At 45.9% G+C, this 25,454-nt stretch overlaps 1 protein-coding gene across 3 annotated transcripts; it reads left to right on the top strand.

Moving 5' to 3' along the window:
• The first annotated feature begins 967 nt into the window (after positions 1-967).
• CD160 (CD160 molecule) lies at positions 968-24,580 on the top strand. Of its 3 annotated transcripts, XM_074390112.1 has the most exons (6): positions 968-1,238; positions 8,015-8,123; positions 11,775-11,919; positions 15,976-16,302; positions 20,745-20,882; positions 23,227-24,580. In XM_074390112.1, exons 3-6 carry the CDS (start codon positions 11,847-11,849, stop codon positions 23,232-23,234), a joined length of 546 nt encoding a protein of 181 aa, XP_074246213.1. In that variant the 5' UTR covers positions 968-1,238; positions 8,015-8,123; positions 11,775-11,846; the 3' UTR covers positions 23,235-24,580. The 3 variants fall into 3 exon arrangements, with proteins under 3 accessions (XP_074246213.1, XP_074246211.1, XP_074246212.1); XM_074390110.1 differs by having other exon boundaries at positions 20,745-24,580; XM_074390111.1 differs by lacking the exon at positions 8,015-8,123 and having other exon boundaries at positions 20,745-24,580.
• The last annotated feature ends 874 nt before the right edge of the window (positions 24,581-25,454 follow it).

Raw genomic sequence — 25,454 nt, 5'->3', positions numbered from 1 at the left:
CAGCCTCCTGAGTAGCTGAGATGACAGGCACACGCCACCATGCCCAGCTCATTTTTGTATTTTTAGTAGAGACGGGGTTTCACCATGTTGACCAGGATGGTCTCGATCTCTTGACCTCGTGATCCACCCGCCTCGGCCTCCCAAAGTGCTGGGATTACAGGCTTGAGCCACCGCACCCGGCCTCGAGCTTTCTTAACAGCTTCCTGCTCTTCTTCCCTTTCAGCCTGGAGCAGCTGTGTTCTCTGTCCTACTTCTAATCAAAACCTACTCTCGGCTGGGCGCGGTGGCGCACGCCTGTAATCTCAGCACTTTGGGAGGCCGAGGTGGGTGGATCACATGAGGTCAGGAGTTCAAGACCAGCCTGGCCAACATGGTGAAACCCTGTCTTTAAAAAATAATAAATAAATAAATAAATAAATAAATAAATAAATAAATGAAAACCTACTACTCTCAAGAGAAGACTTCGTACCTTTCTTTACACTTGAGAGGGCATTCTGTCCTTTTATCTTCTCTTCTATCATCAGTCCCTTCCTTATTATGAATTAGCAAATACAAAAGCTTGGTTCCCCGGGGTAAAGAAAAGAATTTTGGGGTTGGGCGCGGTGGCTCAAGCCTGTAATCCCAGCACTTTGGGAGGCCGAGGCGGGTGGATCACGACGTCAAGAGATCGAGACCATCCTGGGCAACATGGTGAAACCCCGTCTCTACTAAAAATACAAAAAAAACTAGCTGGGCATGGTGGCGCGTGCCTGTAATCCCAGCTACTCAGGAGGCTGAGGCAGGAGAATTGCCTGAACCCAGGAGGTGGAGGTTGCGGTGAGCCGAGATCGCGCCATTGCACTCCAGCCTGGGTAACAAGAGCGAAACTCCGTCTCAAAAAAAAAAAAAAAAAAAAAAAAAAAAAAAGAAAAGAGAAGAATTTTAAGGGGTGGTTTTTTTCTCAGCCCTCTAACAGCAAAAAGACAACACAAGGAAGTGAGAAGGAGAAAGGAAATGGAGGATGAGTGGCAGGAGAGAAAGGAGAAAAAATCCACAGTGGGGGTGGAGGAAGAACTCTGAGAGCTAACAACCCATCCTGTGGTTTTCAAAGGCCGTGTATAACAGCCAAGAAAGTGTGAGCCGTGACGAAACTGGAGAGACGGGGGTTTAACAAGACGCAAGAACCATCTGAGAACTGAGAGCTCATTTCAGCGTGAGACCCCAGTCTGAGAGCAAGAAAGAAGAACTTCTGTCTGGAGGTAAAAAGGCCTGTTGGGGACCTGGGGTCCGGGAGGAGAGATGGGACAGTTGACAGGACAGGCTTCCCACGAGGTCCCTGAGAAACCTGCTTTTTGGAGGGTAATGTCCTCTGCCCTCTGGAACCTGTAGAGAATGAAACTTTCTTTTTTTGGGGGGTGGGGGGTGGGGATGAAGTCTCGCTCTGTTGCCCAGGCTGGAGTGCAGTGGCGCGATCTCAGCTCCCTGCAACCTCTGCCTCCCAGGTTCAAGCAATTCTCCTGCCTCAGCCTCCCGGAAACTTTTAAAACTAAATGAAACTTTTAATAATCGTAATCTCTCAAGCCATCACTGACCAAGGAAAAACAGAGCAAAATCGAAATGGGAGGAAAGCTGGGGGTGGGGGTGGTTCAGGCCTGTAATCCCAGCACTTTGAGAGGCCAAGGCTGGAGGATTGCTTGAGCCCAGGAGTTCAAGACCAGGCGGGGCAGCATAGGGAGACCCCATACAAATAATTTTTTAAAGTTATCGGCCAGGCAGGTGGCTCATGCCTGTAATTCCAGCACTTTGGGAGGTCCAGACGGGTGGATCACTTGAGGTGAGGAGTTTGAGAGGTTACTTCTGCCTGCTGGACCAGCCATGGGCATTCAGAGGTCCTGGTCCCATTCTGACGCTGGTCAAACAGAGGAATTCCTCTAATTACCAGAGGAAAGTCACCAAAGTTAGGTCAGCGTTCTGCCGGAGCCCTGCAAGGCCTGGGCTGAGACAAGCCGGGAGGCTCCACAGGGCTGGCAGCCGGCCCTGTGAGGCATGTCTAGGGGAATTTCATGTCCTAGGTGGTGTGCTGTGGGGCCGATAGAAACAACAGAAGCTTCTAGCCACTGGTGTGTTTTTGACAAAGTAAACCTGGAAATTTCCGGATTAAAAAAATGACTTAGAAATCATTTTCCCCCAAGTTCCATCATTGCACACTTCAGTGGAAAGACCTTTAACCAAAGAACCAGGAGAGCTGGTTGCCTCAGTTTCCCTACTTGTAAAACGAGGTGCCTGGTCAGCAGGAGTTCTTACTGCAGTCCCATGGCCCTCCAAGAGGTTCGTGAACAGATTCATTCGCAGGATTTGTGAATCTGGGGGAAAAACATATCTGTATTTTCACTAATCTTTGTTTTTTTTGTTTTTTGTTTTTTTTGTTTTTTGAGACAGAGTCTCACTCTGTCGCCAGGTGCCAGGCTGGAGTGCAGTGGTGCAATCTCGGCTCACTGCAATCTGCACCTCCCGGGTTCAAGAAATTCTCCTGCCTCAGCCTCCCGAGTAGCTGAGACTACAGGGGCGCACCACCACGCCCAGCTAATTTTTGTATTTTTTAGTAGAGACGGGGTTTCACCATGTTGGTCAGGATGGTCTCGATCTCTTGACCTCGTGATCTGCCCGCCTCGGCCTCCCAAAGTGCTGGGATTACAGGCGTGAGCCACCACGCCCGGCTTTTCACTAATCTTTAATTAAAAGTTAGCACTTGTTTCAGGTATGAATGTAGACCACGAACCACAATAGAATTTGCCATCCGTAGAAAAGACAAATATTTTCAAATCTCATTAGAGTTGTTACAGATTTCTCCAAATGTCCTTAACGCTCAGCACTACTACAAAATCATGACAGTTGCTAGGCTGATGCCAGATCTAAAGGAGCACGTGTCCCACCCCATTACACATTCTTCTAGGGTTTTGACAACTGTCTTGTTATAATTTGTTTCCTTTGTTAGCCCATGTATCTTACTAATTTTTAAATGTTATTCTGAGAAGGGGCTCCACGTGCCTTCCCACGCCACCAAAGGGGTCCACGGCGCCTTTCCATCAGGCGCCTGCTTGGGTGTGTTGCGCAGGAAGCCTGGGATCTCAGACAAGTGCCTCCAGCGCCCCACCGCCCAGCCCCCCACCAGCCCCAACCTCTGTTCACTAAGTCTGCTTCTACTCTCAGGCAGCTGGGGTTGTGGAGATTGGAAAAGGAGCCCCTTCACAGCTGCAAATGAGATCTTTCTGGGCATCTTTGTATACAGAGGTGTTTGTGGAGCTCAGAGCTGACCTTGCAGCTCCGGGGGAGGGCGGGGGGCGGGGGTTAGATCTGGGCTCCGATGGCAGGGAAAGTGGAGTCTTCCTTGTCATCTCGTCCCCACCCTCCCAGGAAATCCTCTGGCAAGGCTCTCTGAGTCATCTAACCGTCACCACATTTCCACGAGGGAGCTTTAAACTCAAGAGGAACGTGAGGCTGGGCGAGGTCCAAGCCACAGGTCACACACAGCGCTGGGATTTGAACCCAGGCGCCCGGGAGACGCCAGGATCCCCCCCGAGGCAGCTCCCACCTGAAGGTGCAGGAGGGAGGGGGGCGTTTCCCGCTGTCTGCGGGCGCTCGCCTGGGGGGCCCCGGGGGCTATCAAAGGCGAGGATGCCAGCGCCACGGGCACCCTCCTCCCTGCCCGCGCCGGGGCTTGCGACGTCTTCAGAGGGGAGACCCGCCCCTGGCGCGCGTGGCCCGGAAAGTTCCCAGACCTCTCACGACCACCCCCTCCCCCCATCGAGGGCCGGGTGCCGCTCTAGCACATACCGCGTCCCCAGGACCCACCGGGCCCGATTTTGCACCCCCTCGTCTCCTCTGCTAGTTTAGCTTCTCCCGGCTGGCCCCCATGCCCGCGGGACGGTCCACGGCGGGAGTGACGCGCGCGGGGCGGGCTGGGGTCGCCCCGGCTTCGGCTGCGCACCGCGCCCTCTCGCGGCCACGGTGCGGAACGGGCGCCGCCGGCCGCCGTCGCCCAGGGCGCCCCCTCCCGGGCAGCAAGGTCACGTCCCGCAGCATCCCGGCCCCGTGACCCCGCCGGCCCCCCGCGCGGCTCGGGGGTCCACGACAGACTCACACACTCCTCTGCGACTCGGGCCCAGGCACCGCGAAGCCTGGCCGCTCCGGCGGACCGACCGCGGCATGCGCGCTCCGAGCCGGGCCGCCGCAGTCTCCTGGGAAGCGGTGCCGACCCCGTCCCCTCCCACCTCCTCCCATCCCTCTCCCATCCCCCTCCCCGCCCCCTCCCACCCCCTCCCATCCCTCTCCCATCCCCCTCCCCGCCCCCTTCCACCCCCTTCCATCCCTCTCCCATCCCCCTCCCCGCCCCTTCTATCCCCCTCCCCGCCCCCTCCCCCCTCCCATCCCCCTCCCGCCCCTCCCATCCCCTCCCCGCCCCCTTCCATTCCCCCTCCCCGCCCTCTACCCGCCCCTCCTCTCCCCCTCCCCGCCCCTTCCATTCCCCCTCCCCCGCCCCCCTCCCACCCCTCCCATCCCCCTCCCGCCCCCTCCCATCCCCCTCCCATCCCCCTGCGCCGGTCCCGTGGGAAACGCGCCTGGGGGAGGAGCACCGCCTTCTCGGCGTCCCACAGCTCCCTCGTGCGCAGCCAGGACTGGAACCCCGGTCTCCTCGGCCCACCCCCCGCCCTAACGCACCACCGCGTAATTGAGGCACCAGCTCCCCATAGCCCACGAACACCTGCGGAGGCCTAAGTCCATCGCTCTCCTGCAGCCTCTCCGCATCCTTCATCCAGAATTTCTCCTTTCCTGCTTTTGACACTTCACGACCTTCTTCCCGTTCTTCGTACGTTCTCGGGTTGGAGCTGATCGTGAACCGATGAGTAGCTGTGAGGACAGGGCCAAGGGGGACTCCGGGAGAAAGGCTCGTAAGTTGGGTTAGAATTCTGCTCCCCAACTTAGGAGCTGTGCCGCAAGGCCTCTCCAAGCCTCCATATGCTTCGTACAAATAATAATTATTTATTTATTTATTTATTTATTTATTTATTTATTTATTTTTTGACACGGAGTTTCGCCCTTGTTACCCAGGCTGGAGTGCAATGGCGCGATCTCGGCTCACCGCAACCTCCGCCTCCTGGGCTCAGGCAATTCTCCTGCCTCAGCCTCCTGAGTAGCTGGGATTACAGGCACGCGCCACCATGCCCAGCTAATGTTTTGTATTTTTTTAAGTAGAGACGGGGTTTCACCATGTTGACCAGGATGGTCTCGATCTTTCGACCTCGTGATCCACCCGCCTCGGCCTCCCAAAATGCTGGGATTACAGGCTTGAGCCACCGCGCCCGGCCAAATAATAAATTTTAAAAAATAGTAATGGCTTAGTGTTTAATGAGGACTAAACACAGTCTCTTGTATGTGGATGTGCCTGGAACACTGTCTGTGGATTCCAATACAAGAAAGCATTAAAAAAATCATAGCTAGCCGGGCGCGGTGGCTCACGCCCATAATCCCAGCACTTTCGGAGGCCGAGGCGGGTGGATCACAAGGTCAAGAAATCGAGACCATCCTGGCCAGCATGGTGAAACCCCCGTCTCTGCTAAATATATTAGCCGGGCGTTTGGCACACGCCTGTGGTCCCGGCTACTAGGGAGGCTGAGGCAGAAGAATCGCTTGAACTGAGCCGAGACTGTGCCACTGTGCTCCAGTCTGGCGACAGAGCAAGACTCCGTCTCAAAAAACACAATCATAGCTAGCGTTTATTGAACCCTTACTCTCAGCCAGGCACTAGGCTAAGTAGTTCACATAGGTTAATTTGGCCCTCACAACCCTAGAAGATAATATTTTGTTATCATTTTATAGGTAAACTCATTTTCAGAGAGGTTAAGAAACGTGCCCAGTATTACACAGACAGTAAGTGTTAAAGCCAGAACTCCAACGGGCAGGTCTGACGCTAGAGACGATTAACCCACTGAAACATCTGCCTCTGCTGTGTTAGTGAGCTCTCTGTGCCTCACGGTGCCCGGCACATTCCAGATGCTCCGTGTTTGTGAAAGGACTATTGATTAAGGGCTGAGCATGGTGCCTGGCCCAGGAACCTAAGACACTGGACCTTGTCATGCAACTATTACGTTTTAGGACCAGGATTTGAACACACTCTGGCTCTAGAGTCTATGCTTTTTAACCATAATCCTGGACTGAATGAATAATTGCAATCCTTCTTTATCTTCCTCTTTGAATCAAATGATGCTATGTCACTAAGTATTCCATGTTTCATTTCAAGAGTCACCAGGACATTCCGGTGTAGCATGAAGGTATAACACGAGAGAGGGGCAGGAAGAGGTCCAGCCTGCGAAAGGGCATTGGGACCACACCACGGGCTGCTGCGGGGCTGTTTTACTAGGACTGTGACAAATGTATAGTCAAGCACAGACAAAATTAACAATCGTCTCGACTTAGGTTTTCTTTTATGTTCTTTAGCAGTACTTCATAGTATTTTTCCTATGGGTCCTATTTGGAATCGTGTTACATTTTTCTGGACATTTTACAGGTTTTTTGGTTGCTACAATGAATGCGACTTTTTTTCTATTATATTTTCTGACTCATAATTCAATTTAGGAAAATTAATATCTTATGTATTCATAAGTATCTTATTAAATTATATTTATATACACTAATTTAATTTATTTTATATAAATTATAATTACATAACATTCTATTCTGTGGATACGCAATAATTTATTCAGCCATTCTTCTACCCATGGGGTCTTCACCTGTTTCTTTTTTTTGTGGGAGCGGGAGGGGAACAAAGCTTTGCTTTGTTGCCCAGGCTGGAGTACAGTGGTATGATTTGGCTCACTGCAGTCTCCACCTCCCAGGTTCAAGCAATTCTCTTGCCTCAGCCTCCTGAGTAGTTGGAATTACAGGCATCTGCCACCATGTCCGGCAAATGTTTGCATCTTTAATAGAGACAGGGTTTCATCATGTTGGCCAGCTGGTCTCAAACTCCTGACCTCAGGGGATCCGAGCACCTCAGCCTCCCAAAGTGCTGGAATTACAGGTGTGAGCCACCACGCCTGGCCTTCACCTGTTCCCAATTTTTTGATATTATCCACAATGCTGCAGTGAATATTCCTGTACATACATACTAGCACACTCATGCTTTTATTTCTGTAAGCTATAGCCAAAGGGACAGGGTGTGTGCATTTTAAATGTTGATATATAATGAGTATTCCCCCAAAGCTCCATAACAATGTATAGCTCTACCTGGAGCGAATGATTTACGGCGTTCCTTCTTACCCTTACCAAAATTGGCTTTATCAATCTTTTAATTTTTTTTTTCATTTAACAGGTGGTAATTCTGTAATTCTGAACTCTGAATTTTTAATTTGTACTTTCCTGAATACCTGTAAGACTGAAAAACTTTTTATTCTGTTTTCTTTTTTGTGAACTGCCTATTCAGATACTCTATCTTTTACTGTTTCTAATAATTCTTAATTAAGTTTCTTGGGTTTCCCAGATGTAAGTTATATCACATATAAATAGTAATAATTTCGCCTTAAGATTTCCAATATTTATACCCTTTGCTTTATTTTCTTGTTTAAATATAATGTCGACACTTCCAGAACAATGTAAAATAACAGAAATAATAGGAAGCATCTTTGCCTTGCTCCTAATATTAATAGAAATTATCCTATATTTGACCATTAAATATGATGCTGAAATTTTATCTGAGATATACATTTCTCCACTATATTAAATAGTATTCATTCATTACCATTTTACTTAGGATTTTAGTCGGAATTAATGTAAGATTTTATCAGAAGGTCATATTGACTTTCTTTTTTGATCCAGTAGTATGTTATTAATAGAATCCTAATATTAAATCATCCAAGAATTTCTAAAAATGAAACCTCATTCAATTTGTCATGGTGCATTATATTTTTAATATCGTCCTGGATTGGTTAGTTAATTTTTGTATGTGTTGTAATTTTTGTTTGTTTATTTTTTTTTGAGACAGACAGGTTCTCAGGGTCAACCAGGCAGAGCGCAGTGGAGATCATAGCTCTCTGCAGCCTTGAACTTCTGGGCTTCTCCGACCTAAGCCTCTTGAGTAGCTGGGACTACAGGTATGCACAACCACACCTGGCTAATTTTTTTAGCTGTATTTTTTGTAAAGACAAGGTCTCACTTCACTGCCCAGGCTGGTCTCAAACTCCTGGGCTCAAGTGATCCTCCCATCTTTACCTCCCAAAGTGCTGGGATTATGGACGTGAGCCGCTGCATCTGGGCCGTTCAATTTTTAAAGGTTTAAATAAAATATTATGAAACAGCATACTGCAGCATATGAAAGAAATAACATACTATGACCAAATGGCTTCCAGTTTTGTTTGTTTAGGACTGCAAAGATGTATCAATTTTAGGAACTCTATTACTGTAGATCATCATCTTAATAAATTTATAAAGAAAAATAATATGATTATTTCAGTTGATATTTAAAGGCAACTAATAAGACATTCATATCCATCCCTGACATTTTAAAACTTTTTTTCTTTCTTTCTTTTTTGACACGGAGTTTTGCTTTTATTACCCAGGCTGGAATGCAGTGGCTTGATCTTGGCTCACTGCTACCTCCACATCTCGGGTTCAAGCGATTCTCCTGCCTCAGCCTCCCGAGTAGCTGGGACTACAGGCATGCACCACCATGCCCAGCTAAGTTTGTTATTTTTAGTAGAGACAGTTTCTTCATGTTAGTCAGGCTGGTCGCGAACTCCTGACCTCAGGTGATCTGCCCGCCTCGGCCTCCCAAAGGGCTGGGATTACAGGCATAAACAACCATGCCCAGCCTAAAACTCTTAATAAAATAGAAATAAATATATATTCCTTAACATAATAAAATGCATCTAATTCTCAAAACTACTATAATACTTAATAAGGAAACATTTAAGCATCCCCCATTAAGCTAAGAAAAAACACAGAGATTCATTATTTTCATTATTATTTAATATTTTTTCTGGAGATATTAACAAATACAATTAGAAGAAAGAAATCAGAGGTATAAAATAGAAAAGGAAGTAATTGTTATTTACACCTAATGTGATTGCATGACTGGAAAATCCAAGAGAATCAACTGAAAATCGATAGAATTAAGGGAGGGTAGCTGGCTATGAAATTAATATCTGGTAAAAAAAAATAGCCTTTCATATATGAACAACAAAGAAAAATGAAAAGATATAATGAATGATATAAAGAGACTGAAAAAACAAGTTAAAAGATACAATGGGTAAAAGATGACATTTTCAATACTGACAAAGAATATGAATTAAGAAACAAACTTAGCTAAGAAATGGACAAAGACTTTATGAAGAAAACTTCTATACATATCTGAGACACACATATTTGAAAAATGAGTATCACATTCTCAGATCAAAGGAATCAGTGTCACAAAAAATTTATTTCTCCCTAAGTTAAAACATAAATTGAACATATCCCAATAAATAAAATACCAATAAAACTTTTCTCAGCCGGGCGCGGTGGCTCAAGCCTGTAATCTCAGCACTTTGGGAGGCGGAGGCGGGTGGATCACGAGGTCAAGAGATCGAGACCATCCTGGTCAACATGGTGAAACCCCGTCTCTACTAAAAATACAAAAAATTAGCTGGGCATGGTGGCGCGTGCCTGTAATCCCAGCTACTCAGGAGGCTGAGGCAGGAGAATTGCCTGAACCCAGGAGGCGGAGGTTGCGCTGGGTAACAAGAGCGAAACTCCATCTCAAAAAAAAAAAAAAAAACCTTTTCTCTTTTTCTTTTTTAATTTTTTTTAAAAAGATGGGGTTTCACCATGATGGCCAGGCTGGTCTTGAACTCCTGACCTCAGGTGATCCACCCACCTCAGCCTCCCAAAGTGCTAGGATTACAAGTGTGAGCCACTGCACCTGGCCCACCAATAGGACTTTTCTTGGTGGTACATGGTAGGAAGGGAGAGAGGAGACAAGCCAATTATAAAAATCAGAAAAATTAATTGATAGAAAAATTTTTGTTTTCCCCTTTTGAATTTTGAACTCTGCGAATGTAATTACCTATTTAAAAGTTATAAACTACAAAACTTCAAATATATTTTAAAAATATATACACAGAGAGGATTTTTTTAAATAAAAATATATTTATTTTATATACATAATTTGCAATTTGCCCTTTTTACCTAATGCTATAACATGAACAGATGTTCAGGCCCATATTTATAAAAGTATCTCATTCTTTTAATAATATATAACATTTTATTGTATAGATTAATTGAAACTTATTAAACCATTTCCCTACTGATGAAATTCAGGTGTTTGTTTTTGTTCAGTTATTTTGAAACAGGGGTAATTTTTCTTAGCCAGGATTAGAAGGTATAATTATAAAAAGTAAAACAAAAAAGCACTGAATGAAAAGTATAGCCTCAATCAGATGGAAACTTTCCTAAACAATGCAGGAAACCCAGACAACTTAGAGGAAAAGATAGATATGTTGAATTTAATTACATACAATGCAAATTTTCCTTGTGGAAAAAAAAAAAGCATCATAAACGAAGTGAAGAGATAAACAACAAATTGGGAGAAAGTATTTGCCTAAAAATGGCAGATGGGTTAATATCTCTAATATAGAGAAAGTTCCTGAAATTTGTGGGTTTTTTAAAATTTTTTTAATTTTCTTTCTTTCTTTTTTTTTGAGATGGAGTTTCACTCTTGTTACCCAGGCTGGAGTGCAATGGCGTGATCTCGGCTCACCACAACCTCCGCCTCCCGGGTTCAGGCAATTCTCCTGCCTCAGCCTCCTGAGTAGCTGGGATTACAGGCACGTGCCACCATGCCCAGTTAATTTTTTGTATTTTTAGTAGAGACGGGGTTTCATCATGTTGACCAGGATGGTCTCGATCTCTTGACCTCGTTATCCACCCACCTCGGCCTCCCAAAGTGCTGGGATTACAGGCTTGAGCCACCGCGCCCGGCGAAAGTTGAGTTTTTAAGAAATATAAACACATTAAGTCATAGACAAGGGAATACCAATGACCAAGAAGCATATTAAAAGATCCTCAGCCTCCGGGTGCGTGGCTCACGCCTGTAATCCCAGCACTTTGGGAGGCCGAGGCGGGTGGATCACGAGGTCAAGAGATCGAGACCATCCTGGGCAACATGGTGAAACCCCGTCTCTATTAAATATACAAAAATTCGCTGGGTATGGTGGCGCACGCCTGTAGTCCCAGCTACTGGGGAGGCTGAGGCAGGAGAATTGCCTGAACCCAGGAGGCGGAGGTTGCGGTGAGCCGAGATCGCGCCATTGCACTCCAGCCTGGGTGACAAGAGCGAAACTGTCTCAAAAAAATAAAAAAGAAAAAAAAAAAGAAAAGAATAGATCCTCAACCTCACTAATCGTGGAAATGCAAAATAAAACAGATCTCTAACAGAACATCTGATTCTCAACAGCCTTTTTGGAGAGCAATCTGATTATAGTAGAAACAAAGTATTAATCCTTAATAGTCTTTGACCCAGCAATCTAACTTTAAAAAAAATGTGAGAAAATAGGCTTTGGTGTCTCCCCACGTCTCTCCCTTCTCTCCACCCCACCCTGGTATATCTCACTTGGTTTACCACCTCACTTCCCAGCCAGCTGAACATTCATGCCCCGTCCCTCCTCTACCTCCATCATACTCTAGGCAATCAAAGCTAGTGCCTGGGGTGGGGAGATGGTCTTGGAGCCCTGGAAAGCTTTGTCTAGTGGGTCCCCCTGTGCTTTCAGGAGACTGGAGCCAAGGATACCAGCAGAGCCAACATTTGCTTCAAGTTCCTGGGCCTGCTGACAGCGTGCAGGATGCTGATGGAACCTGGCAGAGGCTGCTGTGCCCTGGCCATCCTACTGGCAGTTGTGGGCATCCAGTCTGGTGGTAAGGATAGGCCCTAGAGCAGAGACAGCCATGGCAAGGACCCTGGGCTTGTGGGAAGGGTTGGATCCCGTGATTTTCTCTGGTGGGGAAGCAAACTCTTCTTTCTTTGTGGGACTGGGACAAAGTCTCTGTCACCCAGGCTGGAGTGCAGTGGTGCGATTTCAGCTCATTGCAACCTCCACCTCCCAGGCTCAAACAATTCTCCTGTCTCAGCCTCCCAAGTAGCCAGGACTACAGTCGCATGCCACCATGCCTGGCTCATTTTTGTATTTTTAGTAGAGAAGGGGTTTCACCATATTGGTCAGGCTGGTCTCGAACTCCTGACCTCAGGTGATCCTCAGGCACCCGGCCAACTCACTCTTCTTGACATTAAGTAAGAGTGAAAAACATGGCGTCTTTTTATTTTTTTTCTCCATTCTGCCTCTGCTATGTGTGTTAATGGACCCTGGTCATCTGTGCCTCAACCTAAGATTCCTTTAGGGTCTCATACATTATAAATGTATAAAAACCAGCCTTGAGATCTAGATACTACAATCTTTGTTAACTTCAGCAACTAGTTTAACTACTCTGGCCTCAATTTGTGTATTCCTAAAATGGGAACAATAATACCTGTCTCCATGGCTATACTGAGAATTTGAGACATAGAACAGCACTCTAATAGAGACCCTATAGAAGTTCCAGCTGGAAAGCAGAAATAAAATCTAAACCATTTCAGAGTTAATCAACGGCTGGGATTGCAGGTCTCCCTCAGATATGGGTCTAGCCCATAAACTACCCTTTTAAGAGAATGGCATTTAATATGTAGGGGGCAGCCTCCATCTCTGCCTCTTCATTTTTATGCGAGTGAATTTAGTTTACTGTGTCTACCAAGGGGAGTCTTTTTTTTTTTTTTTTTTTTTTTTGAGATGGAGTTGCACTCTGTTGCCCAGGCTGGAGTGCAATGGCACAATCTCAGCTCACCGCAACCTCTACCTCCCAGGTTCAAACGATTCCCCTGCCTCAGCCTCCTGAATAGCTGGGATTACAAGGCATGTGCCACCACGCCCGGCTAATTTTGTGTTTTTAGTTGAGACGAGGTTTCTGCATGTTGGTCAGGCTGGTCTAGAATTCCCAGCCTCAGGTGATCCACCCGCCTCAGCGTCCCGAAGTGCTGGGATTACAGGCGTGAGCCACCCGTGCCCGGCCACCAAGGGGAGTCTTACAAGGAAAAGCAAGTCATAGGGAATCACACGGCCAAGGGAGTGGGGGAGGGGGCTGGCAGCCTCAGCGTCTGCCTGATGGGTTTTTAGCAGAGAGCTGGATTTAACCAAGGCTGCGGTTTTGCAAGGATTCGTCATAGTGGGAGTAAAGCTAAGGGAGCTGAGGAGATTACAGCAATGGACTGACTACATGCAAAACATAAGCTACAGAAGGCAGTGAAGTTTGAGGAGAATGAGAGACAGCACAAAGGCGGTGGGGCCAATGCACTGGAAAATTAGGTCAGAGACAGCCCCTGAGCCGGGACAGTACCCTGGGTCAGCCCATCCCTTTCCTCCACTTCTGTACCCAGGTCATAGATTACTTGCAGGGAACATCATCAAGTCTGCAGACTGGCACCATCAGAGTCATGGTCTTTGGATACCAATGGTCCCTCAATAATTAGTCTGTTCCTCCAGTCCATTCTCCATTTCCACACAATGAGTGGTTTTTTTTGTTTGTTTAGGTTTTGTTTTTGAGACAGAATTTCACTCTTGTTGCCCAGGCTGGAGTGCAATGATGAGATCTCGGCTCACTGCAACCTCCACTTCCAGAGTTCAAATCATTCTTCTGCCTCAGCCTCCCAAATAGCTGGGATTACAGGCATGAGCCACCACACCCGACTAATTTTGTATTTTTAGTAGGGACAAGGTTTTGTCATGTTGGTGAGGCTGGTCTCGAACTCCCGACCTCAGGTGATCTGCCTGCCTTGGCCTCCCAAAGTGCTGGGATTATAGCCACAAGCCACCGGGCCCAGCCTTGTTTTTAATTACCTCTGGTATTTCTGTGGCCTCATGTTGTATTTCTTAGAAGAACTTTTTTTTTTTTTTTCTTTGAGACGGAGTTTCGCTCTTGTTGCCCAGGCTGGAGTGCAATGGCGCGATCTCGGCTCACCGCAACCTCCGCCTCCTGGGTTCAGGCAATTCTCCTGCCTCAGCCTCCTGAGTAGCTGGGATTACAGGCACGCGCCACCATGCCCAGCTAATTTTTTGTATTTTTTTTAGTAGAGACAGGGTTTCACCATGTTGACCAGGATGGTCTTGATATCTCGACCTCATGATCCACCTGCCTCGGCCTCCCAAAGTGCTGGGATTACAGGCCTTAGCCACCGCGCCCGGCCCTTCTTTGAAGAACTTTTACTCATCCTTCAAGTCTCAGCTCCAGTACTAACTTCATTGTAAAGTTTTCTTGATTCTTCAGACAGACTTGGCAATCTCTAAGATTCCTCAATTACAATAACTGTGGAATTAAATTGCAATTTTTTGCTAATCTGTTTTTTTTGTTTGTTTTTGGTTTTTATGAGACGATATCATACTCTATTGCCCAGGCTGGAGTGCAGTGGCATGATCTTGGGTCACTGTAACCTCCACCTCCCGGGTTCAAGCAATTCTCCTGCCTCAGCCTCCTGGGTAGCTGAACTACAGGCACACACTGCTATGCCCAGCTAATTTTCCTTTTTGTATTTTAGTAGACACAGGGTTCCACCGTGTTGCCTGGACTGGTCGAGAACTTCTGAGCTCAGGCAATCTGCCTGTCTCAGCCTCCCAAAGTGCTGGGATCACAGGTGTGAGCCACCGCACCCAGTCTGCTAATCTATTTTTATATTAGGCTTTTAACTCTGAGAGTGGCTAGGCACGGTGGTTCATGCCTATAAACCCAGCACTTTGGGAGGCAGAGACAGGAGGGTCGCTTGATGCCTGGAGTTCAAGACCAGCTTGGACAACATAGTGAGAACCTGTCTCTGCAAAATAATAAAAAACTAACCAGGCATAGTGGTGCATACCTGTAGTGTTAGCTGTTCAAGAGGCAGAGGTGAGAGGATTGCATGAGCCCAGGAGTTCAAGGGTACAGTGAGTCACAATTGTGCCACTGCACTCTAGCCTGCGTGACAGAGCAAGACCTTTTTTTTTTTTTTTTTTTTTTTTTTTTTTTTTTTTTTTTTTTACGACGGGGGTTTCACCATGTTGGTCAGGCTGATCTTGAACTCCCGACCTCAGGTGATCCACCCGCTTTGGCCTCCAAAGTGCTTGGATTACAGGCATGAGCCACCACGCCCAGCCAAGACCTTCTCTTTTTTTTTGAGACGAAGTTTCGCTCTTGTTACCCAGGCTGGAGTGCAATGGCGTGATCTCGGCTCACTGCAACCTCCGCCTCCTGGGTTCAGGCAATTCTCCTGCCTCAGCCTCCTGAGTAGCTGGGATTACAGGCACGCGCCACCATGCCCAGCTAATTTTTTGTATTTTTAGTAGAGACGGGGTTTCACCATGTTGACCAGGATGGTCTCGATCTCTTGACCTCGTGATCCACCCGCCTCAGCCTCCCAAAGTGCTGGGATTACAGGCTTGAGCCACCGCGCCCGGCTTAAGACCTTCTCTTAAAAAAAAAAAAAAAAAAAAAAAAAAAATTAAAAAAAATAAGTCCTCAGTCATCTAGTGGTTAGGGGGGGAAAAAAAGGTCGGGACAGTGGGGTTCATGTCCTAATCATCACAGCCCCAGCCAGGTTTGGCAGAGTGAATGCCTAAACATATCTGTTAAGTGGAGGAACAAATAAACCTACGAATTAATGGACACTTTGAGCTTATTATTCAGTCCCTTAACTTTGATTTTCCAGATGAATAAACTACTGCCCAAGGAGTTAGGTAACTTGCTTACAGTCACACGGCCATCGATAGAGCTGTGATTTGTATTTCCTGTCTGCCGGTGCAGCTGCCAGCTTCTGCTCCAGTCCTTCCTTGAAGATTTCTAGCGATAAGGAGCAGTGATGGTGAAACTCAAAGAACGTGACCTGACCTCTGGGTCATTCTTCCCTTTCCATTCCAGGATGCATGAACATCACCAGCTCAGCTGCCCAGGACGGAACGAGACTAAACTTAATCTGTACTGTGTGGCATAAGAAAGAAGAGGCTGAGGGGTTTATAGTGTTTCTGTGCAAGGACAGGTCTGGAAACTGTTCTCCTGAGACCAGTCTGAGACAGCTGAGACTTAAAAGGTATCCTGGGATAGATGGTGTTGGTGAAGTATCATCCCAGCTGGTGTTCACCATAAGCCAAGTCACACCGTCGGACAGTGGGACCTACCAGTGTTGTGCCAGAAGCCAGAAGTCAGATATCCGCCTTCAGGGCCATTTTTTCTCCATTCTAGTCACAGGTGAGTCTCCAGTACTCCTGATGCCACCAGGTGGGACGGTGACCAGGGCTGACAGCTGGAGATAAACCAGAGGGTTAAGTCCTGGATAGGCAGTTTCCCTCCTTCTTCCTCAGTCCTTCCCATCACTCCCATTGGCGATGCTGCCTTTCTTCAAAGTCCACATCCTGGTCAACGTGGTGAAACCCCGTCTCTACTAAAAATACAAAAAATCAGCTGGGCATGGTGGCGCGTGCCTGTAATCCCAGCTACTCAGGAGGCTGAGGCAGGAGAATTGCCTGAACCCAGGAGGCGGAGGTTGCGGTGAACCGAGATCGCGCCATTGCACTCCAGCCTGGGTAACAAGAGCAAAACTCCGTCTCAAAAAAAAAAACAAAAAAACTCTTACTGCGGTGGCCATTGCATTTTTATTGACAGGGAGATGGAGTCACAGGGGTTGAAGAGGCTTGTCCAGTGCTACTCATTGACCAGTGCTAATAAAAGCAGATAGAAATTAGGCCTTCTGATTCCCAATTCAGAGGTCTCCCAGAAATGTGGCTGTATTTCTAAATTCAGGCAAAGAGATCAGGTATGAGATAAAATGGGTATCTTTATTTTTTAATTTTTGTTTTGTTTTTTCGAGACAGAGTCTCACTCTGTCACCAGGTGCCAAACTGGAGTGCAGTAACACAATCTCGGCTCACTGCAATCTCTGCCTCCCGGGTTCAAGCAATTCTTCTGCCTCAGCCTCCCGAGTAGCTGGGACTACAGGCACACGCCACCATGCCCAGCTACTTTTTGTATATATTGTTTTTTATTAGAGACGGGGTTTCACCATGTTGGCCAGGATGGTCTCGATCTCTTGACCTTGTGATCCACCCACCTCGGTCTCCCAAAGTGCGGGGATTACAGGCTTGAGCCACTGTGCCTGGCCGGGTATCTGTCTTAAGGAGCATTTAGTTGGAAGAAACAGAAACCCATTCAAGGTACCATAAATTAAAGGAGGAAAAAACAAAGCAAAAAGTACGGCTGGCCCTCATGAGTTCCAGTTCCTGGAATCAGAAACCAGAAAGGGGACAAGACCTAAAACGGTTCCTGTCTCAAACTCGGAGGCAGGGAGGCCTCCGGCTTCTGCAGCTGTTTCACCCAGCATCCGCTCCCCGGCTCCATTACTACTTTGGCATATCCTAAGTATGGCTGCTCCAGCCCCAGCTTCCTAAGACTTCCTTAAGTCAAATGGTGCCCTACAGAAAGCATCTCTGTGTTCCTATATTCCCAGACAATAGAGCGAGCTTTCAAAATGCTGTGGCGGTCGGTGGGGGGACTTTAGCTAAAATTATATATTCAGCCAAACTATAAACCAAATGTGAGGAAAGAAAAAAGACACTATCTGAGAATTATAAGCTTTATCAGAAAAAAGAAAAGGAAAAAAGACATTATCACAAGATGCTATGAGTCAAAAAAAATTGCTTTCCATGTTTTTTTTTTTGTTTTTTTTTAGATGGAGTCTCCGTGTGCTGTCAGGCTGGAGTGTAGTGGCAGTACTTTGTTATTCCTTTCCTTCAAAAGGTGTGTTCCAGGTCTTCATCACCTCACACTTAACACATTCCAGTAGTCTAGTGAGTCCCCTGAGTTCAGCAGCTGCGCCCTATTCATCTATCTCCCACACCTACCACAGGGCCTGGCTCTGCGTGTTCCCTAAGAATGGTCCACGGCCGGGCGCGGTGGCTCAAGCCTGTAATCCCAGCACTTTGGGAGGCCGAGGCGGGTGGATCACGAGGTCAAGAGATTGAGACCATCCTGGTCAACATGGTGAAACCCCGTCTCTACTAAAAATACAAAAAATTAGCTGGGCATGGTGGCGCGTGCCTGTAATCCCAGCTACTCAGGAGGCTGAGGCAGGAGAATTGCTTGAACCCAGGAGGTGGAGGTTGCGGTGAGCCGAGATCGCCATTGCACTCCAGCCTGGGTAACAAGAGCGAAACTCCGTCTCAAAAAAAAAAAAAAAAAAAAGAATGGTCCAGCAACTCAGTCCATCCTACATACCGCCACTGGCTTCTCTTTCTGAAATGCTCATTTGTACATGCCATACCACTCAAGAGTTGTTTTTTGTTTTTGAGACGGAGTTTTGCTCTTGTTACCCAGGCTGGAGTGCAATGGCGCGATCTGGGCTTACCGCGACCTCCACCTCCTGGGTTCAGGCAATTCTCCTGCCTCAGCCTCCTGAGTAGCTGGGATTACAGGCACGTGCCACCATGCCCAGCTAATGTTTTGTATTTTTAGTAGAGACGGGGTTTCACCGTGTTGACCAGGATGGTCTCGATCTCTTGACCTCATGATCCACCCGCCTCGGCCTCCCAAAGTGCTGGGATTACAGGCGTGAGCCACTGCACCCAGCCTACCACTCAAGAGTTTTAATGGCGTCTCAGTCTGTGAGATAGTCTAAATTACTTTAGCCTGGCACTAGAGACTCTATAAAAGTTCATTCTATTTACGTGAATACATTGCTTCAGTTAAATTGCACTAGTGGAGACTCCTCTTTCATTCATCTAACAAGTATGTATGATGCATCCCAGGCCCAGCGCCAAGCCTTGGAGCAAGAATGAGGTACAACACAGTCCTTGCTCCTTATAACCTAAAATTCCTGTTCTCCTAATATATTTTTGTTGTGAAGATTGTCCCTAAGAAAGAATGCTTTCCTCATCTTCTCAGCATATTTACGTATTAAAGTCAGCACATCTAGATGATTCCCCAAATATGGAAATTAGATGCATTTTGGAAGATAAAACTAGTTAAGAAGAGATAGGTGGCCAGGTGTGGTGGCTCATGCCTGTAATCCCAGCACTTTGGGAACCCGAGGTGGGCAGATCATGAGGTAAGGAGATCGAGACCAGCCTGGCCAACATGGCAAAACCCCATCTCTACTAAAAATACAAAAATTAGTCGGGCGTGGTGGCATGCATCTGTGGTCTCAGCTATTTGGAGGCTGAGGCAAAAGAATCACTTGAAACTGGGAGGCAGTGGTTGCAGTGAGCCAAGACTGCGCCACCGCACACATACTCCAGCCTGGGCGACGGAGAGACACTCTATCTCAAAAAAAAAAAAAAAAAAAAAAAAAGGACAGGTAACAGATAATATTAGTAAACAATGTTGGCTGGGTGTGGTGGTTCACACCTGGAATCCCAGCACTTTGGAAAGGCAAGGTGGGCAGATCACTTGAAATCAGGAGTTCGAGACCAGCCTGGCCAATATGCTGAAACCCAGTCTCTACTAAAACTACAAAAATTAGCCAGGTGTGGTGGCACATGCCTGTAATCCCAGCTACTTGGGAGGCTGAGGCATCCAGCCTGGGCGAAAGAGCCAGAGTCTGTCAAACAAACAAACAGATAGAGCCAGACTCTGCCAAATAAGTAAAATAAAAATTTCTGCTGAGTGCTTACTGTGGGCCAGGTATTGTGCTAAGTGATATTATATTATTTAATCTCCATGGTCTTTTGAGCTATTGTTCTATGATGACTCCAGCTTGAGAATAATTTATGTTCATCCAACTAGTAAATGCTGGATAAAAATCCAGATCTAGGCTGGGTGTGGCGTCTCATGCCTGCAACTCCAGCACTTTGGGAGGCCAAGGCGGGTGCATCACTTGAGCCCAGGAGTTCAAGACCAGCCTGTAATCCCAGCACTTTGGGAGGCCAAGGCGGGTGGATCACACGAGATCAAGACCATCCTGGTCAACATGGTAAAACCCCGTCTCTACTAAAAATACAAAACATTAGCTGGGCATGGTGGCGTGTGCCTGTAATCCCAGCTACTCAGGAGGCTGAGGCAGGAGACTCACCTGAACCCAGGAGGCGGAGGTTGCGGTGAGCCAAGATCGTGCCATTGCACTCCAGCCTGGGTAACAAGAGCAAAACTCCGTCTCAAAAAAAATAAAAAGAGCAAAAATTAGCTGGGCGTGGTGGCACATGCCTGTAGTCCCAGCTACTAGGAAGGCTGAGGTGGGAGTATTGATTGAGCCCAGGGGGTTGAGGTTGCAGTGAGCCATGATCACACCACTGCACTCCAGCCTGGATGACAGAGCAAGACCCTGTCCCAAAAAAGAAAAACCCAGATCTATTCCAAAGAGCAAGATTTTAACTTATGCTAAATTGCTTGACCCACTCTAGAAAATGGGGATACCCAAGTCCAAGGTGACTAAGCTGTTTCAGCTATCTCTGTGGCAAAACTTTAGAATTACTTTAAGGTCTATTTGCATCCCCAGCGTCTAACACAACGGGAGATTCTATCCTTATTTACGGCTGCTTAAGGACATCATCATTACCCACAATGTTAAAAATACTTATTTAGGTAATGAATTATGGCGGGAGGTACCCTTGGAGATCATAGAGATGTCACGAGATGATGCAAAGGGAGGTACTGATGATTTCTGAAACCCTCCCCTGATCCATGATTCTCTTTTGAACCAGAGACAGGGAACTACACAGTGACGGGATCCAAACGACGACACCATCTTGAGTTCGGCCATAGTGATGGCACCCTCAGTTCAGGCTTCCTACAAGAAAAGGTCTGGGTGCTGCTGGTCACCAGCCTGGTGGCCCTTCAAGGTATGTCCAGAAGAGCGGTAAGCACCCCAAGCTATAAGTGTTCTATTATTTTTCTGCCACCTTGGTTATTCTCCAGGAGGAGAAGGTTGGAAAGGAAGTCCAGAGGGAGAGAAAAATGTTCCTCACGCCCTGGCTATCCACAGGAAAGTTCAAACCAGTTTCCCTGATCCAAAGGCTCTAAAGACTTCATATATCTAGAGGAAGACACATCTGATTTTTCAATGGGTAGGAGGTCAGACTCATTAGGAAAGGGCTGTGAGAGGCAAGTCAGTACAACTGCCTCTACTCACCGCATGAACAGAGGGCTACAAGCTGAAGCAACAGATTTTTGGCTATTACAGGAAGAACAAGGCAAGAGATACTTGGTTTGGAGGTGGGTTTTGAACAATGCAGCTCCTCAGCAAAGGCTGATGGCCAGATTGAGTATATTAAACACGTGCAGCTGAGTCCTCTGAGCACCATTTATCCACATGGATTACCGTTTTCCCTATAACAAAAAGTGAAACTTCCAATAATTTGTCATTATGTTTCTGCATAACAAGCAACTGATACAGGTTTTTGCCTGTCCTTGACATTCTTACCTCCATTTTATTTAGGTTTTCCTCAAATCAATAACTATCACTGTTTTGAGTGACATCAGAATGTAAGCTCTCTATATGTAAAGACTTTGTCTCGTTCACCCCAAGTCTCAGACATGTAGCAGGCTCTTAATAAATTTGTTAAAGGACCTGTATGATGAATCAGATAGTTTACACATGATGATTCTAACTTTATACAATCCTTGCAAGCAAACATCCCCTTGTTACTCATCAGGAAACAGACATAAAGTAGTTAATGGGACCTGGCACAGTGGCTCAAGCCTGTAATCCCAGCACTTTGGGAGGCCGAGGTGGGAGGATCCCTTGAGCATAGGAGTCTGAGGCCAGTGTGGGCAACAGGGCAAAACCCATCTCTACAAACAAGTACAAAAATTAGGTATGGTGGCATGTGCCTATAGTCCCAGCTACTCAGGAGGCTAAGGCAGGAGGATCACTTGAACCCAGGTTGGTAGAGGTTGAGTGAGCCACGATCATGCCACTGTACTCCAGCCTGGGTAACAGAGACCCTTTCTTAAAAAAACGTTATATGTTGCCCTTCACAGCAATTAATACAGATCCTTCTCACTCTAAAACCTTACTCAGTAATGACCTACTATATGCAAAGAACCTCTTGCCTCCACCACCTCCCTCATTCTAAGATTGCCTCCCCCGTTTCCAGAAACAGGACCCCCAAAACATTCCCTATTCCAGCCCCTTGTTTGCAAGTCATCAAAAGAAAACAAGAGATTTCAAAAAGAAAACAGAGACCTTATCTGTAATCCTTGGTGAGGATCTTCCAAGTTTAAGCCTATGCCAGTTTTCAGGAGGAAACACGAATAAGAAACAGTCTGACCCTTTAGACACAATTTTTTTACTGACTCTAACTTCCCTTGGTTAGGCTACTGTAACCAATAAAATACATTTTATTTTAGAATAAAAATTCTGAAGGGGAAATTGAGTCTAGCCATACAGCCTACTACCAGTTACTATCTTTGATTCCCAAGTCATCCTAGAGGAAAAAAAAATAAAAAAAAATTTAAAAAAATGCCTGGGCTTTTTTTCCCTTTTCCACTCAGGTGAAGAGAATGAACTTTTAAGTTCAATCTTTTGTTTTCTCCATCTTCAATTCAAGTAGCTTTAACGTTAACAAAAGAAAAACAACTAAAGCTCACTATTTGATTAAACACGAAAATACCCACTACTTACACGCTTTCTTTATCCTTCTCCCCCAGCTCAGGGCTTGGTGGAATCATGGAAAGAGGTGGCATTCAGAATAGTACACGCGCTACGCGCTTTCTCGGGTCTAGAAATATCACATAGATCAAGTTATCATGCTTACACATGGGGAAGAGGGGGAGGGAGTTCTCCTGGATCTGTGCCCCTCTCAGCTCATGAAGCTAACTTCAGTGAATATCCTTGTCTTACCATTGTGCTAACAATTCAGAGCTACATGTGGAAAACCTGCCTTCAACTTTTTGAGTGGCATCTATTGCTTCTTTGAATGTCCCACCTTCCAGCAAGGAGTGATCAAAGGCTAGCCCCCTCCCCACTCCCACCAGAATGAGACTTGCTCAAGATCACAGCCTTAACTTTAGTAATAAGACACAACACATAAAAGAGTCCTACTTTCCTTTTCCAGTCCCTTTACAGTCACGAGGGCTATCAAACACACATCTCAGGATAGGTCAGACTTCATTTTATCAGGTATTTTGTTGCTATTCTAAGTTATAAGGCCGTAATACAAACTTTCTTTTTTCTTTCCACAGCTTTGTAAGTCTTGTGCCAAAAGAAACTTTTTAAAAAGCTACAGCAAGATAAGTCTGACTCTGGTTTAGTATCTTTCTCATTACAATAGGCACGGAGGAGCAGGCAATGGAACACAGCGGGAGAGAGGCTAGTGTACCAGGAATCTGTGGAAACACGAGCTGGGGCAAATCAGTGTGCGCCTTGACCTTCCCTCCTCACTGTCAGAGCAAACTTGCCTTCTGCCCTCCTAAGCTCCAATAAATACAACAGCTTTCACAAAGTGGCTGGTATACCGTTCTCAAATATTGGATAAATAGATGCTTTTTTGTACCCCAGAACAACTTTCCTCCCTCCTCCTCAACACAGTAAAACAAGTCATGTCAAACAAAATAAGAACACCAAATTTGGGGGGAAGAAATTTTTATTTAACACTGTAAAGGAAAAAGAGAGAAAACAAGCAAAGATATGTAGGACAGAAAGGAAGACAGCCAGATCCAGTGGCTGACTTGGTATGAAAATGAGGAAATGCAGACAGACCTTGACGTTCAACAGCATCCACACAGCACTGCTGGAGGAAGAGGAAGATTTGTGCAGACCAGGAGCACCACAGACTACAACTGTCCAGCTTCAACCAAATACTTGTTAACCTCTTTGGTCATTTCTCTTTTTAAATAAATGCCCACCAAAGTATTTGCAGTCTTTTCTCCTAAATTCACAAACTCTCTTCTTTCTCTTTGGACAGATGACCTCTTGTCATAGTTAAGCAGACAGTAGGCAGGATATTCCTGACAGGAGGAACTACATGAATAAAGAGGTAAGAACGCAGACATTTAGCTACAGCTCCATGGTGAGCCATTAAAAGGAAAGAGACACTTTACCTGTGATCCTTGGCAAGGACCTGCCAAACGTGGGAGCTAAGGATTGTGGGAATGGAGAGAGAGATGGCTGAGGGAGATAAGAACCATATTAGTGGTAATCTTGAACCTCAAACTAAGGATTTTAGACTTTGTATCCTATGGAGATAAATGGTCTAGACATGGAATCAAAGACCTGGATTCAAATTCTTGCTCTGCAACATACCAGTTATTTGTCATTGGGCAAATGAAGTTTTGAGATGCGATTTCTGCTTACCTGTCTGTAAAAAGTGATAGTGCCTACTCCATCTTGTTTCCACAGGATTGTTCTGAGAACCAAATGACAGTCTGTATTTGGAAACTAGAACCATTTGAATTCTGACTCCTGTCTCCAAAGCTTTCTCCACTACATCATAATCATTTTAATCCTTCTCTACCTGTTTTATATGTTAGTTCTGTGTTTCTAACTAACTAAATAATAAGCTCACATGGGTAGACATGTCTTTTTTTTTTTTTTTGACACAGAGTTTTGCTTTCTTGTTACCCAGGCTGGAGTGCAATGGCGCGATCTCGGCTCACCGCAACCTCTGCCTCCTGGGCTCAGGCAATTCTCCTGCCTCAGCCTCCTGAGTAGCTGGGATTACAGGCACGTGCCACCATGCCCAGCTAATTTTTTTTTTTTTTTTTTTTTTTTTTGTATTTTTAGTAGAGATGGGGTTTCACTATGTTGACCAGGATGGTCTTGATCTCTTGACCTCGTGATCCACCCGCCTCGGCCTCCCAAAGTGCTGGGATTACAGGCTTGAGCCACCGCACCCGGCCGTCTTTTGTTTTTAGTATTCAAAGAATCTCCTAGAGCTACTCAACATTATATAATCACCGGAAGTCTCAGAAAGAAGTTATATTCAACTATAGGAAAAGTTTCAGCCATTGAACTATACTTAATTATAGTCCATATATAACAATCTGTGACACACAATCACAGAAAGAATACACTGTCCAAGTTTATCAAGACATTTAAGAGCATGAGACTACTAGCTCTGACTCGAACTAAGCAAAATATGTACAAAGCAAATATACTTTGTACATACCAACTGAGTCTTGCTTCTAAAGAATTTATTTACTCTGCTTATCTCAGGACTTGGTCCAACAGAAATGTAAGATATTTATGTCTTGGTTTTCAAAATGTATTGATACAATTGACTTCAAATAAGCCTACAAACTTCCCAGCATGAATAGGCAGTTTTCTGGACACACATCTTAGCCCCAATCTATATGAGTGATTCACAACCATGGGTTTTGAACCTCTGTGAGGCCATGAGGTTATTACAAGGAATCGATATACCATAATCTTCAGCTTCAATAAATATCTTTCAAATATTTGTATATACTAT

The sequence above is a fragment of the Saimiri boliviensis genome, chromosome 19 (assembly GCF_048565385.1).
Source record: "Saimiri boliviensis isolate mSaiBol1 chromosome 19, mSaiBol1.pri, whole genome shotgun sequence".
Classification (NCBI taxonomy): domain Eukaryota; kingdom Metazoa; phylum Chordata; class Mammalia; order Primates; family Cebidae; genus Saimiri; species Saimiri boliviensis.
The sequence above is the reverse complement of the archived record's forward strand: the minus strand, read 5'-3'. Positions and strand labels throughout refer to the sequence as shown.